The following is a 21077-nucleotide window of genomic DNA, read 5'->3' as shown; positions in this document are numbered from 1 at the left end:
GGTTCACCAAAGGAGAGAGTTTGCAGCGTATTTTCCTCGAACGTCTGTAGGTTCACCAAAGGGGAGAGTTTGCAGCGTACTTTCCTCAAACATCCGTAAGTCCACCAAAGGAGAAAATGTGCAGCGTCCTTTCCTAAAACGCCCGTACGACCACAAAAGGAGAAAGTTGGCTTGACCTTTCCTTACTCGTCTGAAGGGTCACCAAAGGAGGAAATGGTAGCGTCCATTCCTCAAACGTCCGTAAAGTCACCAAACAAAAAAGTTGGCAGAGTCCTTTCATTTGAAGTTCGTAAGTCCACCAAACGAGAGGTTTGGTTATGGCTTTTGCTCAAACATTCGTTGTCCCCCGAAGGAATGTCTTGGCAGTTGTTTTTACCTCAAAGGTCTGAGGTGCCGCCAAAGGATTGGTTTGGCGGTGGTTCGTCTTGAAATGTCCATAGTATGTCTAAAGAATATGTTTGGCACTGTTTTTCCTCTGGCGTCCGTAGTTTCACCAAGGAAGTGGCTTTTCCCCAAACGTCCGTAATGCCACCAAGGAGGTTTTTAGCAGTGGTTTCAACAGACGTTAGTAGAGCTGTCAAAAAAGAGGATTTACAGATTCCTATAGTGCAGCGGTCTTTTCTCAATTTTCCGTAGTGCCTCCAGCGCGGCAGTATCATCTTCTCAAAATCCTGCAGTGCTGCCAAAGTATACTACTGCTGTATACTTTCCCGGTGCTATCAAAGAAGAGATTTGGCAGCCACCTCTTCTCGACAATTACCATAGTGCCGCCAAAGGGGCGATTTACCTGCCAAGGAAGATGCTTGGCAGTTGCCGAAAGTCATACATCCATAGTACTGCCAAAAAGAAATTTGGCAGTTGCCCTTTCACAAACAGTACCTGAAGTTCAATGAGTAGAGAAAACGTGTCGACGAAAACAGATTACTTTTCAACAGTGTATACCAAATGATTCAAGTCAATGACTATCTTCGGGGAGAGTTACTTTTGTTGAAAAACGATTAAACTATTTGGCAAGTAATTATATTTTAGGTAATCGTTGACCACAAGTACTGAAGCGATGAATTAAATTGGTTACAAGTAATGAAATAACCTACGTCTATTCTATTTAGTATTCTTGCAGATTTTAAATAAAGGCTTTTCAAATTCATGTTTATAACTTTTATGAATAACCTCTCAAAAGTCACGGTAAACTTGTTAAATAAATGGCGTTCATAAAGAGCATCGACAATAATTGGTCACAAAAGATTATGCAACTCTTCCTCTTTTCTAAACAAAGAGGAAAAACTTCCTATTGTTGGGCGCCGACGGCTTATGGTTTGTTTATTGAATTAATGTAAAAAGGTATTTTGCGGCTATCCTTTTGATAATTTTGAAGCGGAAAATATAAATTGTTTTGTTTCCGCAAGCCCATACCCGCATTCTTATATACTTGTGTATTTAAAATAACTTTAATCTTGTCTGCTATGTCAAATACTGTGAACAAACGTCATATTCATCCTAAAGTGATTGACTGTAAGCTGTACAAAACGTAAAAAAAGGATACGGAGGACATATTCAATTGATTCGTATTAGAGAAATCAATTGATATTCACCATGAATACGATAACATGTTTTGTTATTTTCATTCAACTGAGTGTTCTAGTGTTATCTGAACCTGAATGCTCTGGCTACGACTTTCAAGAGAAAATTCTGGAAAAAACTATGCAAATGGAACTGCAAATAAAATTGTTACAAAAAGCTAACAAAGAACTAAAAAGAGAGCTGCTGTTTGCACAGTATAACTACAATACTGGTCTAACTGCCTTGGAAACAAGGATTGATGAATTAGAAGCGCAGAGACTCGCAAATGGTCTGAACATCGAAACACGATTTGCTGAAGTGGAAAAATATACCAATGGATATTGTAAGTACTGCACAAATTTCTCCTAATAGTCGTTTTTGTGCAATTTAATTTTTCCTTTATTAATATTTTGAATATTATGTCTGCAAGTATGATTGAATTTGCAATATTGAACCATTCATTTAGTTTAACATATGTAATTGAACATGTATCAATTATTACATATTTTGATATTTAAGCTATATATTTATAAAATAAATTGAGGGCACATTAAAACACTAAAAAAACATGTTATTTGATGGATTTAACTCTTTTTTGTAGGTTCAAACAACAAGATCATATTCAGAGCAACACTTAGTACGCGTTCTTTGGCATTAAGCACTGTGAAAACTGCCGTCTTCGATATCGTCCATGAGAATTTCGGCAACGCTTACAATCCTATGAATGGCATCTTTACGCCTCCTTTAAACGGAACGTATGTGTTTCAAATTTCCATAGGTAATCCAACAGGACAGCCAGGACGAGTTTTCTTGAAGAAAAATTTAGAATCCATCGAATATGTCTTCGCCGGGTACACTTCCGGGTGGGACCAGGCAGGAAAAACAGCCTTTCTTTACCTAGAAGTTGGAGATATTGTGTATGTTGAGGGTACCGGTCACATTACCGGTACATATGACGTAGAAAGTATTCATTCAAGTTTCTCAGGAGCACTGATGCACGTTTGCTAAAGTCCCTTGTTTTAATTGATTGTATTAGTGGTATTGGGTTCAACTGAGTAAAGTGTGTCTTAACATAGTCAGCTGATAAACCAATTGCTCAAAAAACTCTATAAGAGATTAATTGGAAATATTCCTTGGCTAATTAAAAACTACGTTAGCTATTTGCCATATACTGTTTTCCAAGCTATAGCATGTTTGAACAAATGGCAACAAAGGATAATTATTATGTAGCTCTGATGTCATAATGAACTCATTATTTTATGCCATAACTTTTAAGAAAATACACTGTTAATTAAACTAGATTATTAATCACACGGCCCATGGCATTCTGGAGGTTCTGAAATTAAATGTTATATATGTCATGTGATTTTAATATTTCTAACACCTGAAATGATTTCAACGGTTCATGAAGTTCTTACTTATATCAGATCTTTGTTTGTGATAAATACACATTAAAAATACATACTCGAAGTTCATTAATATGAGGGGCGTGATAAAGACCCTTCATTAGAAAAAAAGCCATTTTTTGTATTCTGCAGTTTTATCAAATATTAATTATACTTGTTTGAACTGTGATGGAATCAAAATAAATTCTAACACCGAATGCATTTTAGTTTCATTTGTCTAAATCGAGAGAGAGTCTATGGTATAATGGTAAACGTTTTGAATTATTGCGTTGTTTTATTTTCAAAACCTTATTTGCCTTTAAACCATTTCATAGCTTGCTTGGTTTTGCTTTAGTTCTTCTGATGCATATAATTAGCTATTATTGCTGTATAAAATGAGGCTTAAGTCAGTGTAGTAAAAATAACAGCGTAAGCTGGTTAAAGCCTGGCTACGATTAAAACTACAATACCGGCAAGCCACTTGTTGTATGCTGCTTGTGTTCAGTCATCCACAGCTAATTCATTTAAGTAATTATATCCTTGTGTATTGGTCTGGAGTATGTTTCCTTTTAGTCAGTTTTAACATAAAACGTTTTACAACGATTGTTAGGAAAGTTATGATGACTTATACTATGGCACGATGTTTCGCGAGAGTGTGGTCTTGTGTTGTGGGGGAAACCGGAGTATCCAGATTGACCACTTATCAAACTCACATGCGCCCAGGCCGGTAATCGTACCCGGGTCGCTTTGATGAGAAGAAAATGCACTGACAACTGCCCTAACCAGACAACCATATTTAGGAATTGTTCTTTGTGACATTGGTTTCATTCGATAAGTCTATCCTAGTTAAGCAAAATGAGCAGAAATGTTGATGTCATATGTTTTATTCCACCACGTTTTCCGTTTCACCTTCACCCCCCCCCCCATTTGTTTAAAAAATGCAAGCATATGTGGTAAAACTTGAATGGATGTATATTGACAAATACATCAAGTATTTGATCGGTGCAGCCTTGGTGTAGCTTGCAACTTTGCGAACTAAGCATGTGCTTTTGTTATTCGTTTTCACAAAATTGTACCAAGAAATTTAAACCCTCTTCGTATGAAATAAAATAACGAAATATATCGTCCAAAAAGGGAAATGTCTTTATAATAAATATTTGCGAAATGCTTTCATCCTGCCAAACGAATATCAAGAAGAATATTAGAGAGAATGTTGCGTGTTGCCACTACTCAGTTAGTTGAATGACATGTCAAAGAGCATTTGAAATCATGATGAAAATCGTTTCATCGACATTTTAGGGGAATTTTTGCCCTATTCCCCTCCAGAAAAAGTATATATTTTCTCCTCTCAAGGAAAAAAAAATCCTTTTAAATTCTTCTTTTTGGAGGAGCATTTTCCTCTAAACCTTTGTCAATTGTAGCAATATAGTGCAATTGATGGACATGTTTGTTGAATAAAAGTATTTAAAAACAGTTAAAAATTAAACAAATCTTGTTAATAGTATTATTCCTGTTTTTGCCAAAACGACGCTATTTTTTCCTTGATCAGAGAGCCCCGCCACCATTCCCTTAAAAGTGGTAAAAACACAGTGTCTTTGCAAGTTGTAAAGCAACTAAATATTCGATTACGACGTTTCGTGTCATGAAAAAAGTTAGGGTACTCGTTAACGTATCTTTTGAGTCTATACTGTATAATATATAAAAATAACTTTAAGCAAATCATAAATAGTTTACAGATGTTTTGCTTATTTCTGTTTTTGCACGGTTTTTTACTATAACCATAAACTTTAAAGACGAAATTGCTTTAACTATATCAGAGAACATATATTTTAGAAATATTACACATCACTGAGGGTCATATGACATTATAAGGACGGGCCAGTCAGCCATCGAAAGTGTATATGAACCGATGCGTTAGCCGAGGTTTTCTTACCTTCAGGGGCTGAGTGGCCGGTTCTTATAAATTCATATATCCCGAAGTGGTATGTAAATATTTCTTTTATTATTCCGAATATTTTATAGTACCATTCAATATTGTAATGCGCTTTAGATGCATTTTATTGAACAAAGCTGACAATATCTACTTGCGACAAATTTTCGCAGTCGTGAAAAAAGCAAGCCGCACTTAGCAGTTGTATAACGTCAGCGGTTCATATCACATTTTTGGCGAGGTCTGGATCGGCCAAACATATGATACGGACCGCTGACGTCATAAAACTGGATTTTTATCAAAATAAATTGATATACGGACCGATCGACTTTATATATTCAAGGAAGGGACAAATTTATGTAAGGTATAATATTTATTCTTACTTGCTAGGTCAGGAGCTTGATTTATATTACTTGAACGCTGTCTTTTCAATCAAGCTTAAATATATTAGTATATGTAGTATGTTTTAAACCAATGTTTTGTATATCCGTTCGTATATACTAGGCCGTAAGGTAAAATGTTAATTTAGTATGCGAAGGGAGAGGCTTCTGATTATTCCTGTAAATACGAATTGACCCTTTTAAAACTGATGTAAGAAACATAGCCTTCAACATAGGTTTCTTTATAAAATTTTATAAAACCACGGTAATTGCAAATCTCATTTTATACGTACAAAGTAAGTTCAAGTTTAAGACGCGTTTTCACCCAAATGTAAATTGGATGACCTTATTCAAGAGGAAATGGCATCAGAAAACGATTCCCCCCATTTTTATAAAGGTGATCATTAAAAATGAAACATTCGATGTATTATTTGTAAATCATAAACAGGAAATACGTTCATAGATTACATAATGTTATATCTGGTAGAATACACTGTAGATATCATCTTTAAAGGTGCACAATAAATGTTGCTGCAAAAACATTTTTTAATAATTTTAATGCATTATCATTTTCCCTCATTTGACTTTCGACTCGTAAATGATAAAAAAGCAAATGATTTGTGTACAGATCAACACTCATCAGCCGTTTTTAAATTAAAAGCTACGTGGCGACATATTCCCCATTAGAAAAGCCAAAATATCGCTTATATTTTACCTGTACGCCAAAACGCAACACCGAACATGAAGCTGGAAATAAAATCCGGGGGAGGGGTCAGGCTTGTTTCTGACCCGCAGCCTGCACTACCCTTAGCCAAGGCATTCCCGTGGATCAATACATGTTTAATCTAAACTTCATCAGAGTAACATGCACTAACCATTTTATGCGAGTATAGAATGACAACAAATTATAAAGTAAAGAAATCAGCGAAATACCAAATCATTAATGTATTGTCAAGTGTATGTATTGAAAAGAATCAGAACAAGATTTAATAAATGTAAAACCTTTTTTAATAAATACAGAGTAACAATTGTGGTGAGTTCAGGGATTCACTACAATCTTACATGCTATACACACTCAAATTTTAATAAGGACCCTACACTTACATGGGAGTTTCAGCCAAAACGAGAATCATAGTAGAAGAAAGACTTCTGTAGCATTGAAACTGGTTATTACTTTATTTGCAATACATAACAAAAATGAAGTTGACAGGAATTCTCCGATATTGTCGTACATCCTAGTTTTAATACGCTTTTAGAACAAGACAGGCCGTAATAAATTTGGACGTATTACCGCTTTCCTACATTCTGTCGTTGTAATTACCAGGATGACAAGTTTTCATCAAACCGAACTTTACCATACAGTGCACACGAGAGCTATATATTGAATATGTATCTTTCTTGAAAAATGCTAATGAATTAAGGTTGAGTCGTTATGGAAGATTCCGCTCCTTTGTGTTACACACAAATTTACAACAGTCAAACAAAGAAACAGATGAGATTACCGTTATCATTGATCGTACGAAACGTTGAATCCGTTCCATCCACATATGAACTGGGCTAGCATGGAACGAGTATTCAGTGCCATCCGTGTTAAAAGTAACTTGGCATTTCTTTTAAAGTTATTAAAGTTGTTAATCTATACTATCGTGATTTGATAAATACCTCAACCAAATGCTGTGCCGCTTCCCATTCATTAGCTCAATGTTAGTTTCTCCAAAAATATTGGGAGGGATTTTTACCTGTCATTATTGTTATCACTTCTATCGGTACCAGCGAGATTCACCATTGATTTCCTCTCGATATTTGGCAAGAAGCTTGATCGCTTCAGTATTGATTCCGATAGATGAATAGATTCACTTGTCCATAGATTTGACGATTTGTTCGATATTTCGTTTTACCATTTTCACTACCCGTTTTTGCCCATGAATAATGGCATAATCGGCACCGATGTCAGTAATATCAGTCAATTGATAGGACACCATGCTTTGAGTGTTATCCACGTTGGCAATAAGTGTGTAGTGTACATTTCGTCCTCCTCATCATATCCCATCTATGTATCTATGTAACCGACGTATTTATTTGTAGCCGTTAGCATTTGTATGGTAAGAGTAGACCCGATAGTGCCTCGGAGAAAAGTCCATTTGTAAGCCACTATATCGGAGTATCAGTCGCTCTAGCGACACATCGGTACCATTGGTAGTCGCGTCCAAAAGATACTGGTCGTTATCGTCGCCAATGATTCCCAGGTGGATTACGTTCTCTACGTAATATAGGTCACCGTAGGTAAGCCTGGTAGGCACAAGTTTCTTTAGCCCTGAGAAGATGGCGGCAATAAACATTGAGCGACCCTTGCCGTAATGCCTAATGGACGTTTTGTCTTGGATGATAAAATCTTTGTTTGCCACTTCTCCATTAAAAGGTCATACTTGATGTCCTTATGAAAGGCAAAAACCTTGCCTTGGCCTTGAGGATTATGGACGCATGTGATGTTTCTGCAATTGGCATTGATTAGAAACGCTGTTAATTACTCGTCATTCTTGGCGTCAACGCACAGACCGAAATGCCGAAAGTGACTTAACAAGATGTCACTGGCGATGTCATTGCACACCATTGAACTGTATAACAAGGAATTGCCTGAAGAACAACAGACATATGCCAATGTAAGTTTAATGTCATTACTCGCAATCTCAATCACGATTTCATTTCTTCTTTACATTGCGGCATATTGTTGTAATTTGATGAGATACAATTAATACAGGAGTGATTGTATCGTTTGTGGTAAGAAATGATAATGCCTAAATTATTGAACAAGATTACTTGTACCGAATAATTGATTCCGATAATGAAATGACGTCAACAGATAGATATGCATTGAGGTCAATACAAAATTACCAACAGTGCTATTAAACGTGTAGACAATGGCGTTTTTTCTACTTAAGATTCTCCTCACGGCAGTTTTAGGTACGACTATTATGGACGTCTAGTAATGGTATTGCCAAATCTAGCGGACGAAAAAGACTTCTAGCAATAATATTGGCTACTTATTGACCATAAAGCCTCTCTTCTCGTGTTTTGTACTTGATTGGAAAGCAAATAAATCCAGTGTTTCTTTACATTTCATCAAAATAACGCAGAAAACGATGCTTAAAGACGTAATGACTCGCAATATAAGACTAAGCACGGCGTATATTTACAGAGTTTGAATTCTTTTATTTAATAACGTTTGAATAATTGTTCGTAACAAGGGTTTTAATAAATTTTCATTAACTCATTTTACATGGAGGCCGTAAGATCAATTTCTCGAGCACATGTCGCATGACCGTTAGCATTTGTCCGTCATGAGTTTATGGCTATACAGACTAATTTAAGTCCCCCAGAAGACATTTGTTCCGGTGAACTCGTGTTCCTCTGGCCGTTCCAAGGCAGTACTTGCTTCCATTATCGGTAAAGTAATTTTGATGTGTGTGTGATATGTATATGTGTATTAATATATCTGGTATTTATACGTTTCTGTCTCTAATACACTGTCGTTTGGTTCATTGCCTTGTGCCTCTAATCCGGGAACATTTTTATTTGTTTACTTCTGTCCCTGTAGCTGTTATGTAACATTTATGTCAGAAATTCTAAGTGGCTGTTATGAAAACAACGCATTTAGGAAGGACGATCCTTTGGAAGTACAAAATACATTCAAAATTTGAACAAAGCAGTCTCCCTTTGATTGAACCTGTTCATCGACAGTACTACTACTTAAAGTCCCAATTTCATTTTTGGACAGTGTTTTCATTTTTATTGATTGCACTTGACCTCTTTAAAACTTCTTATTAACATTTTGTATGAAAGTGCAAAGTGTGGAGATTGTTCAAAGGTATGCTTTCTTGACATTTTCAACATAAATATAGACATTCAAATGTCAAAAAATAAATAGTTTTGATACATTTTACCACCTAAATGAATACCCTAGCGCACTGGTTTTTATCCATGACAGCAGACTGAAACTTATCGAATGCTGCTGCCAGCGCACTTTTTTCTAATTTTATTTCCATCATTAACTTTATAAGGTCATGATGAAACTTATTGTCTTGATATGTTTGCAAAACGTTCAGATTGTTAAGGTTATAGTTTATCACCCGGTACAACAATTTTTCGACAACCCCTGTGCCCGGCTTAAATGGTTATCTATATGATAACCATAATTTAATGATAACATCATTCATGTTAAGGACATGAATAACACCACATTAATGTATCTTATTCCAGAATTATCTTGTAGACTCTTTGCATAATTTCACCTTCAAAACTCTTTAAATGGATCTCTTCTCAGTATTTAAAACTACCACGAGTGATAATTATTATATCGTATGCACCTGTCCTCTTCTTCTTCTTCTTCTTCTTCTTCTTCTTCCTCTGTTCCATTTATATTCCATCCTTGACGTATTTGCTCATTATGGAAATGTTTTTGTGTTCTATGTCTTTGACGTTTACCCACTTTTGTAAGATTTACCGTTTTCATATTTACTTTATTTGAGATTGTTGGGATAAGAGTGAGGTTGTGCATACCTAATGGTTTAAACTCCCAGAAAATTTACATTTTACTGACCGTTCCAAGGGAGTACCTAACATTCCCTGATAACATACCTAGTATTTTATATGGTATATATGCACTGTGTTGTTTGTGTAGTTTTGTGCTGTTGTTCCATGTTTTTTGTTTGTGAATGTTTGTTTTTGTGTTCTATGTCTTTGGCGTTAACCCCTAGCCATTTAACGGGGTTTATGTTTAAACCTTTGGCTACTGAGCTTGTTTTTGTAGTTTTTCACATAGATATTGAGATTAACATTTATCTTAGTGTCCAAGTGTTGGAATTGGCGTCATAACCTATATGCTCAGGCTACGACTTTCAAGAGAAAACTCTTGGAAAAATTGTGCAAATGGAGATGCAAATAATATTACTACAAAAATATAACAAAGGACTCAAAAATAGGTTTTGTTATATAACTACAATACTGGCCCGGCTACCATGGAAACAAGGCTTGATGAAACAGAAGCGCAGATACTCACGAACAGTTTGAACACCGAAAACGAATTGCTGACGCCGAAGATACTCGTACGGAAAGATATACCAATGGATATTGTAAGGACAATAAGACGTTCTCCTCGTGGTCGTGTGTTGGTTGTGTAATTTTGTTTTTCCTTTTTTAAATATACATCTCACACATTACTATGCAAATATACGTTATTTGTTTAGTATTAAGTCAGCAAAGATGTTTGGATTTGGAACAGTATTTGGCAACTCATTTCGCTTCACATTTAATGCGTACTTGAGCGTGTATTAAAGTAATACATTGTTTAAACATTTTCAGCAATACTTCTGATTCAATTGAGTAGTACTTAGTGTCTAAATGTGCCCTCAAACTTTTTTATTCCTGAAAGTACACAAAACAAGATCATATTCAGAGCAACGCATAGTATGCCATCTTTGACATTAACCGCTGGGACAACTGCTGTCTTTATTTCCGTTTATGAGAATTTCGACAACGCTTACAAACCTATCAATGGTATCTTTACGCCTCCTTAAACGGAACATATGTGTTTCAATTTCCCATGGGTAATCCATATGGAGATCCAGGACGATTTTCCTTAAAGAAAAGGGAACTTTGTTTTCTTGATGGGACACTACAGGGAAAACGGCCTTCATCTACCTTGAAGCTGGAGATATTGTGTATATTGAGGTTACTGTTCACATTGCTGGTTTAGTAGATCCAAAAAAGTTTCATTCAAGCTATTCGGGAGCACTGATGCACGCTTCCTAAAGCCTTATCCTTAATTGGTCGTTTTCAGTAGCATTGTGTGAAGTAAAAATTTCCTGTTGTTTGTAAGGGAATTGGGATAATCATAAAATGCACCGGGTAATAAACTATAACCTCCTTATAATGTAATGCTTTAAGGTGATACTCTTATTCAAAATCAATACATACACATGTATGACAAAAAGGTTATATGATAAACCTTTAAACTTCTTACTAAATAATGCATTTATGGAAGATATAAATTACTGACAACAAGATTGGAACCGTGTGTGTATATAATAGCTGAAAACGCACACATATAAAATGAATGGTGCGTGCAAAAATATTTGAAGTGCTATTCTATCGTGACATAAGGTATAAAAACCGTTTTTTTTTGCACCTTTCTTTCAAATTAAACTTGGAATCCTGCATATGAACCAGTTTTAGACATTTAATCATTATATTTTGGTATATTAAAACAAGTTTACAAATCAGCATCTTGCCTTTGGCCATTTACATATTGCATTAATATCGAAATGTATTTATTGTGGTAAATCTTGTTTGGGAATAAGAGTACATCTTAATCATGATACTTAAATTAAATGCACGGAAGGCCATCGAAATCAACGATCAAGCATTGTTTTCATAAAATGTCTATTGATCTTTGTTATCCTAAAGTGCACGTGGGCATGACACGAAACAATGTAAAACATAAAACACTTAACACCGGAATACAGCTATTTTGTAAATTTGTTTCTCAGCTTTGTTTGTATTTTATAAAAATGAAAACGACAAATTCTACGTTAATTATTTTGACCGTGATAAAGAAGAAATTTACATCATTTCCCCCCCCCCCACATTTTATCATAATTATTATAATAATTATCCGTTTTTATTGAAATAAAATGGAAAAAGTTCTTAGACAGATTTTTTTAATTTATCGTAATCGAGGAAAATGCAGGATATAAAAGTTTAAATTATTGTGTTGTTTTATTATCAAAACCAGTGTATTTCGATACCAGAATATATGACGTAAAAACGTATTATGTAAAAGTATCGTGGGCTAATTTCATCCAGACTAAGATTTAATTTACAAAACCGGCGAACCACTTGTTTTATGCCGCCGATATGTTTACAAGTTCCCGTATGCAGTATCAGTTAGAATTGAAGAAACGTTTATTTCTACCAATTATAACACATTATTTTAATTACTCAATAAAACACCTGCGCTTCAGTTAAATGATTGCTTTAGTTTAACCTGGGTGGCCGAATAGAAATAAACTATATGCTCAGTGCAGCCTTGATTGCCTTTGTAAGCTGATGCAGGTGCGTTTGCTGTTTGTTTTCGCAGAATTGCACCTGGAAATTTTAACCTTCTTCGAATGAGGTAAAATAACTGCACAAATCATCCAAAAATAGTATCTTTATAACTGTTTTGAAATGCTTCAATTCTTCCAAACGGAAACGAAGAAGAAAACCAAATGATTGTTGCGTGTAGCCACGACTCCATTAATTGAATGACACTTTTGTTGTTAGGTTTCCGAAGTGTATATCCGATCATGAGGAAAATCTTTCGACATTTTAAGGTAATTGAGCAAAACGAGGGCGATATCAATTTAGGTTTAGGTTATTATGTTTTATCATTTACGACCCTTATGAGTATAACATAGAAACAAACCTTATATTTATCAAGTCTTGGGTAAAAAAAGATTTTCGTCACTCAAAGACATTCAAATATGTTATTTTATGATATAAACTTATTCAGATTAAAGATAATATTGAATGAATTCGAATTTCCGAGTTGTTGATCAATTTCTTCAGGTCAAACTTCATTCCTAATTAATTATTCTCCAGATTAATTCTTTAAAACTTCTATCTTTTTACAAGATACAAATATAATCTGCAGTCCTTTTCTGTAAAGCTCTCAATGAATACAAGATATAAACACCAACATATCCGGATTACTAGAAAACGGCGAGCAAATGTGTCCCACATGGACATTCAAAAAATGAATGTCGTGTTGGTACGCCATTGGATATTCAAAGTACTAGTATTCAAAAGGGAATGTCTTGGCACGATATTGGAAATTAAAAAAAATGAATGCCTTGCTAGCACGAAATTGGAAAATTGAATTTTTTTTAAAATAATTGTCGTGCTGGCACGACATTGGACATTCAAACAGGAGTGTCGTGTTGGCACGGCATTGGACATTCGAAAAAAAAATCGTGTTGGCACGGCATTGGATATTCAAAACATTCAAAAATGAATGTCGAACTGGCATGACATTAGACATTTAAAATATTTTAAAATGAATGTCGTGCTGGTAGGACATTAGACATTTAAAAATAATTGTCGTGCTGCCACAACAAAGATCATTAGGCATTCAAAAATGAATATCGTGCTGGCTCGATATTAGAATGTGATAGTGGTCTTGTGAATAAATGTCAATATCTGACCAAAGAGGTCGTGGTCTTAATTATGGCCAAGTTGACTTCTTATTACCTCTCAAAAAGGACATTTGTATTGATTTCTACCAGGCTGTCAGAACAATCGAACTGAAAGTCCAGCACGACTTTTATTTTTTGAAGATGAATAATTCCCTTTGTCCATGATTCACCAATGTATAGATGTAAGTTGAACACCAGCTTTACACTTTTTTTTAATTCTTTAGCAACTATGTGTATATCTTATTTAGTTAACTGGGGCGTTAAGAATACTATCAATTATATGCTTCGATGTCTCAAAAAGTGGGTTATGATTTGTGCTTATTTAATCGTTAACAAAAAATGCTTTAAATTTTTGAAATGATTGCATATTACTTTTAATGATGCTCTAACTTTTAAAAAAATATTTTCCAGAATTTCTATGGATATTTTTGTTTATATTTGTTTGAATGGAGTTTTTTTTAACATTGTCCATTTTATATATTTTTTAAAATGTTTAAATGTTTTCTTATACTCTTTACTTTCTCTTTGTAATAATTGTTGTCCCTCCTGTTGTTAAAAGACAATTTTGCATTATCATTGCATTGTCAAAAATAATTGATAATTCATTTGTAATGGTATCAATATCGTCTATCGTTACATCGTTACTATTTATAATATCTTCGAATTTTGCATCAATTAAACACGTTTTAGTTTCATCAATATTTTCGATAAATAGCTTAGATTTTTTTTATTCCACATAATCAGGGTCGAACCCTGAGTGGTTGTGTTTTATATGTTTTATGAGTATATAAAGTGTACAAGATATCGGACAGTGGCCGTCGAACATGATTGGACAGAAATCAAATACTTTAAACCAGTCAGTAAAGCAGCTGAAGTGAGACAATAGTGAATTGTTTCCTTAAAAGTGGAATTGCCGACTTTAACACCATACGTCCTACCATTTGATATGAACAAAATATCTATGAATAAATAGTCTAAATATTTACTTCCATAATTGTTTGCTGTTTCTTTCAACACTATCATTTTCATTTCAGACATAATTATATTCATCGTAGATATCCAACAAATCAAATTCAATAAAAATGTACATATTCAACAGTAACTTCTTGAAAATATTTACAGTTGTTTACAATACGGTTAAAATCTCCAAACAAGCATACGTTATTTGATTTTGTCAATAACACAGTTCTTTGACGTAATTTATTTCCAAAAATGCATCATCTGAGGCGAAAGTTTGATTTGCAAGTGGTATGTTCACAACATCTTTTGTTTGGGAAATCAGGTTTGATAGCGGAAAACCAAAGCACTAGATTTGAATTTGTTTCAACCATATTTACATATTTTGAGAGTGTTTTTAACAAATAATGCTAAACCCACAGACTTTCTTCTCATAAACTCTTTTCTATGTGTAAACAAAATCGAAAAACAAATAGTACCCAAAGAATCAGTTTAAGTTTCCTGACGCCCTATAATGTCAAAATCACTGATAAATTCTGGATTTGTAAGTTTCGATTTTAATCCGCATCCATTTAATAAAATAAATCGAAGCTTATGAAAACACGTTTCGGCGTCATTGATTTGACCTTGATCACTAACGGGGTTTCTACCGGCCTGTCTTTATGATTAATGTCAATCTCCTTGTGCGTTTCGCTAGTATGCAACCCTCCCGATTGAGGTTCGGCGGGGGACTCAGTCGTAACATCGTTCGAATTGTCACAGACGCGTTTAACACCGGTCTCCTCAAGGGGAGATGCTTTGGGAGACTGCTAATTCATTCACGAAGAGGCCCGTATATATTCGATGTTTCGACGGTCATACGTCCCGTAGATCTTTCGTACAAGGTTCTTTGTCAAGATCGCCCACGGTAATGTTTTGGTGCGGCAGCTCTGGCAAAACCGCCGCATTGTTTTGGGGGGTCCTTGTACAGATGCAAATGGTATTTATTTACATCATATAATTGACCATTTACATAGAGGCGGTCTGCAAAAATAGCATCACGGTGAAGAATTGCCTCCACTTCTGACAAACATCATATGGAAAATGTTTGTTAACATTCATATTTTATTTTTGCATAAATTAGGTTTTATCCCTGCTTCTCAAATGAGCTGTCTATCTTTAACATTTTGAAAAGCAGTCAGTATTGGACGTTTAGAGTCGTTCGGGCCTCATAATCGATGCACCTTTTGGAAGTATTATGTTTGATAAATCAAACTTGTTTACAGTTTATCTGTGTCATTTTTTTGTATCAGTGATAAAGTTCTAAGAGCAGTTTCACAGTTTTCCTTGCCTGGTGTTCCATCTGGACTATTATCTGGATCTTCTGCGATGCCAGTAAATACAAGGTTGTTTTGAAAGGAATTACACCTCAGGTCCGTTGATTTATTTTTTGCATAGTTTCAGTTGAGATTGACACGTCATTGAGCTTTGATGACAATTTTTGATTTTCATGCTGCAAAATTTCAATAGCAGATTTTTTATCATATGTTTCATCTGAGATGAAGTTCATAGATTTTTCCACATCAGATAGTTATGTTTGGTAAAATCATACTGACATTGCTTGAGTGTTGTAATCTCTGTGCTAATTTTTGATACAATTGCTTCTCTGTTAGACAATTAAAAGCAGCTGTTTTCAATCACTGCCAGTCTATCATTTATTTTGCTGACTGGATTAATGAACATTTGGGTATTACGGTCTGCTTCTGATGGTCTGATGTATGGCATCGGTAAAGATTACACGGGGGCTGTGTTGGAGGGGCAGGGTACTGGGGGAGTTGAAACCATAGGGATGAAAATCAGCATATTGTTCAAATAAATTATTGTAATCGAACGTACATTGTTGAATATTTGACTTTGGTTTGGCTGCTGCTGGGGCTGGTTATTGTTCACCGTTGATTTTCCGGGTTTCTTCTGTGAAATCGCAATTTGCAACGCTCTTTTTTAATCGTTGTCTTGCTTTAGTAAGCCTGCTTCGACATGTGTTGCAATACAAAGTTTATCGGTGGTCCTTTAGAAGAAGAAACTTTGTATCATTGTAAACAGTTTTAAACTCATTTTGGAACCTATCGTTTACGAATGAAACTATTTTTCACGAGCCAAAATTTTGAGCGGCCTATACACCTTAGTCTCGTTTAGAGATTTTTTAAGTCTAGGTAAGAAATACGTTAATGTGTTAGTTGGTCGCCAGCCAGTTCCTGTCATAAACACATCCATTTCCGTTCTCAATAAGCAACGTTTCTTTTATTCAAGAAACATGTATTAGAAAATCGGATTTTTTTTATATGTGTTCACATGCAAGCAAAAAGCACTTTAATCACTTGAATTTTCGAACGAAATAATAGAAAATGCTACGTAAAATTAGAATTAATGCAGCTTCATGAAATTCATGACTTTGTGTATTGAGATGCAAACGTCAATAACATTTTGTTATTTTTTATTCGTTTTGTAATTGCCAATTAAGATCGCAATGCGATGTGTTATGTTTGGCTTCAACGACTGAATCATACGAAAAAAAATCACCCGATAATTACAAGTGAAATAAAAACGGCAATTTAAACATATATTTAGCCATTTGCCTTACTTGTCATGTTGCAATATTTATTTATTTATTTATCAAACTGATTGACTTTACTTAAACAAACGTTTATCATATATTGCTCTCTTAAATGTAAAAATCAATTCATTAAATAATTCAAATTGATTTTTTTTAGAGTAAGTTACTTATTTTGTTAACAATTAGTGTAAAAACCAGTCCTGTTTTATCATATTGATAATTTTATTTTAAAAAAAAGAAATTGTTGCTTTTATGAATCGTGTATATAAAAATCGAATGATCAATATCGTGTTTAATGTTAAAAGCCTGTAGACAATATGATAGTAGACAAGATTATGATTTCTCCAGCATATCCTACAAACCAACAATAAATACAAAACCTCTAACTGCTGCACATTTAGTGTTTGTTTTTTATGACCCTTAATCCGCAATATACAGCGCCACAGGGTGTCATAGCAGATAAGGCTTAGTAAGTGCAAAAACAGCGTATCGATATTCAGTGAAAGAAATCAATATTTCACTCGATGGTCTTAAAAGTTGGGTATATGTTCCTTGTACAAGTTTAGAATGACATGTAAGATAGCATGAGAAAATTGACTTATGGGAGTATCAGCGATAGTTTTATATAACTTGAAAGCTGTCTATTCAATCACGCTTAAATAGATTAAAGTATATACCAACTCGTAAGGGTTTGAAATGTTCATTAAATATGAGAAGAAAAGGGGTTCCGATTATGGCTGAAACTAGGTATTGACGCCAATTATTAATATTTTACTACTGATGCAGTAAACATCACATGTCATACAACCAATCCTTTTGCAAGCCCAATTTTAGGCGTAGAAAGTACATTTGCATTTAAGATGCGATTATATCCAAAATCGAAATTGAATGACATCATCATGAGGAAGTGGCAACATAACACGGACTTGGAAACTGCATTGAAAGCTTTCATTAATAGTTGGGGATCAAAGTGGTTTGTGAATGCTGAATTTTCACATCGTCCAAATATAAGTTTAATAACAAGGGCTTAGTAAATTGAGACTTAATAAAAAAAATTCTGTGGATGGGGTGAGGCTTTTTTCCAGACCTCTTAGACTCGGGCTTCAACAAGGTATGCGCCTAGATGAATATATGTATAAGGTGAGCTTGTATATTGTGAGGCTTGTTTACAGACTGCAAAGAATTCGGCCTTCACCACTCTAAGCCAAGATGAATATATGTATAAGGTGAGGCTTCTTAATAGACACCCTAGAATTTGCCCTTCACCCCCCTTAGCCAAGGTGTGCGCCTAGATGAATATAGGTATAAGGTGAGGCTAGTTAACAGACTCCCGAGCAATCGACCTTCACCACTCTTAGTCAGGAATATAAGTTTAACTTAATTTCATAAGCTTCACTAGATGAATATGCACTAACCATTTGAGTGCGGGCAGAAATTAGTAAGCAACATAGGCACAGAAATCAGCGAAATACCAAATCATGTTTATACCTGCAATGAATCTAATGCAGAAATAATTAAATCAATTGAATATACGTTATACTATTAATAAAAATACTTATCACAAATGACGTGCAGTGTCAGTGATTCACTAGATATCTTGCTGGCTTTCACAAGAAAACCTTGAAGTGCATTTCTACGAATGCATAACGAAGAACGCACACCAATTTTTATATAATGAACTTATCCTAAATTATAGTTTGGGCTAAAACGAGTAAAATCGCAGACAAAATCCCTTTATAGCATGGAAACTGGTTATAACGTAATTGGCGATACAAAAGTGGAGTTGTCACAAATTCCTCGTCATTGTCGTACATCGTGGTGTTAATATGGATAGGAACCAGACAGGAGGTAATTATTGTTGACGTATTACCGGAGTCTTAGATGATTTTAATTATCAGAATGAAAGGTTTTATCCAATTCGATCCTTGAACGGAAATATCCAAATAGTGCGAATGCGAGATCAAATATACCGAATAAATTTTTTTGAAACAAAAACAAATATTGATTTTGAAGATTATGCTACTTTGCATTACACACACATTTCTGGCAAATAGGCAATAATACCGTAATCATTAAGTTCCGAAAGTAGAACCCGTTTCATCTGCATATGAATTGGGCTAGCTTGGCGAGAGTGTTCAGTGACACCCATGTTTGAAGAAAAATGGCAATATTTTTAAATTATTTCACGTTAACTTAACTTGCCGAACCCACAAAGTTGTTAATCGTTACTTTCTTGATTTGTTTTATCCCTCCAAGAGGAAAGGGAAACGCTTACACCATTCATGCGGAAAGGAGCGATATTTAACGTTAGTTGGAATATCGGACCATCGTTCTTGTTGAAGTTTGGGCTGCCGGAGACTAAACACCGAGGGCGCTCAAACTATGGATAGGGGTCTTTATGGTTGGTCCTTATGTCATAGAACAGGGACCGGTACAGCTTCTTCTTTAGGTTGTCTATGCAAGCGTAATAGTGTGCTGCTTCCCGTCAACTAGCTCTATCGACACATCAATATCACTGAAAGTCGCGGCCAAAAAGTCAATTTTTCTCAAGGTGGAATAGCCTTGAACAGGTGCTCGCATTGTTTGCCAGCTTGACAAACCATAAGCGATCCTTGTCGTCATGTCAAGTGGTCGTTATGTCTCTGATGGTGAAACCTTTCTTAGCCGTCCACTTCTCCACCAAGAAGCCATACCTGCTGCTCTGATGGAAGTTAGTAGTCTTGCCTTTATCGATCAAGACTGTGGCCACGTAATATTTCAATGTTGTTGCCTTCATTAAAAGCAGTTAGAATCCCTCGTGATTCTTGACGTCAACGCTCAGACCGAGACGCCAGAACTGACGTAACAAGATATCGCATGTGAAATCATTGCCTGACACGGCACAAGTATTGCTTGAAAAATATACATATACCAGTATACGTTCAATGCCATTATCGACAATCTCAAGGGGGATTTCATTTGTGCATCGCGATGCCGAGTTATTTAGCAATTTGATGACATGATACAATTACTGCATGAATGATTGGATCGTCTGTGGTAAGAAACAGGATAATGTCTGATTAATGAACAAGATTACATGTGCCAAATATTTACTTCTGATAATGAGTAAAAATCGGAGAAGCTGCAAATGAACTGAAACAAAGATTTGCTTTAAACAGGTGAACGAATAACTAAAAATGCAGCTATCGTCGCTATGTTGTTGCTATGATACGATGAGTGATCCTAAGTCAGGACATTTTGATGAGTGGCTTCGAACATTCCAAATATACAGGTTTTAAGGAATTCCTGACGTAATTAAAAAACTGCCTCTCTAAAGAGGACGGGTGCATCTTGTCAACGGAGCGCGGATTGTTTGCAATGTTCGCCTCAGTGGGAGCGGGGATATTCGTTTCATTTTAATGAACAAATTTTACCATATTTCTTTCAATCGAAACTAGTTATGAAACCTTACCATTGTCGTCTGATTTCAAAATATAAACAAAGCGCCTAAACGTCACAGACAAAACGGTGGAAGATAAACACCGTTTCGCATCGTACTATGACATCAGCCGCGGGTAACAGTGCGCTAGTGGGTAACAGCGCGGAGAACAGTGCAAATTGGGGGAAAACACCCAGACATTTGCTCAAATTAAATCAAAAGTAAAAAAGGACTTAATAAACCTTAAATAACCATGACGCAAATCAGAAGTATTTTACCAAGTTTAACGTGTATAAAAGATTACTTCAGTTGTTATCAACCTGTAATTAAACAGCATTACTTTAAACTTTTGTTCTGCCAGATTGGTGAGCTCAGCGCCTGTAAGAATAATAATATTGCACTTTTTTGTTATCTGTGGTAAAAATGAAAATGATACACAAGGGCGAACTTCTTGCATCCTGTGATCAAGGATTATAAGGATATAAGTTATTGTTGCGTGAGTCCTGGATGACATTTTTGCTGTTGCAATCAGAAATTGAGACTTGTTTTCGGCTTAACTTTTTAATGAGTTAACAGTGTATGTTTTGATTAAAAATCATGCATGGGAAGTTCGCAGGTGGTGT

The 21077-nt window shown here is 35.2% G+C and overlaps 1 protein-coding gene and 1 pseudogene across 1 annotated transcript; one reads left to right on the top strand and one right to left on the bottom strand.

Annotated features, from left to right (window-relative positions):
* Window positions 1-1397: 1397 nt before the first annotated feature.
* On the top strand, window positions 1398-3038 carry LOC128209565 (uncharacterized). The gene is made up of 2 exons (XM_052913644.1): window positions 1398-1903; window positions 2162-3038. Exons 1-2 carry the CDS (start codon window positions 1594-1596, stop codon window positions 2566-2568), a joined length of 717 nt encoding a protein of 238 aa, XP_052769604.1. The 5' UTR covers window positions 1398-1593; the 3' UTR covers window positions 2569-3038.
* Window positions 3039-7330: 4292 nt separating this feature from the next.
* Window positions 7331-21077, bottom strand: part of LOC128208484 (uncharacterized) — a 143381-nt pseudogene continuing 129634 nt past the window's right edge.

Source organism: Mya arenaria, chromosome 11 (assembly GCF_026914265.1).
Source record: "Mya arenaria isolate MELC-2E11 chromosome 11, ASM2691426v1".
NCBI classification, from domain to species: Eukaryota; Metazoa; Mollusca; class Bivalvia; order Myida; family Myidae; genus Mya; species Mya arenaria.
This window is presented reverse-complemented; position numbering and strand designations above follow the sequence as displayed.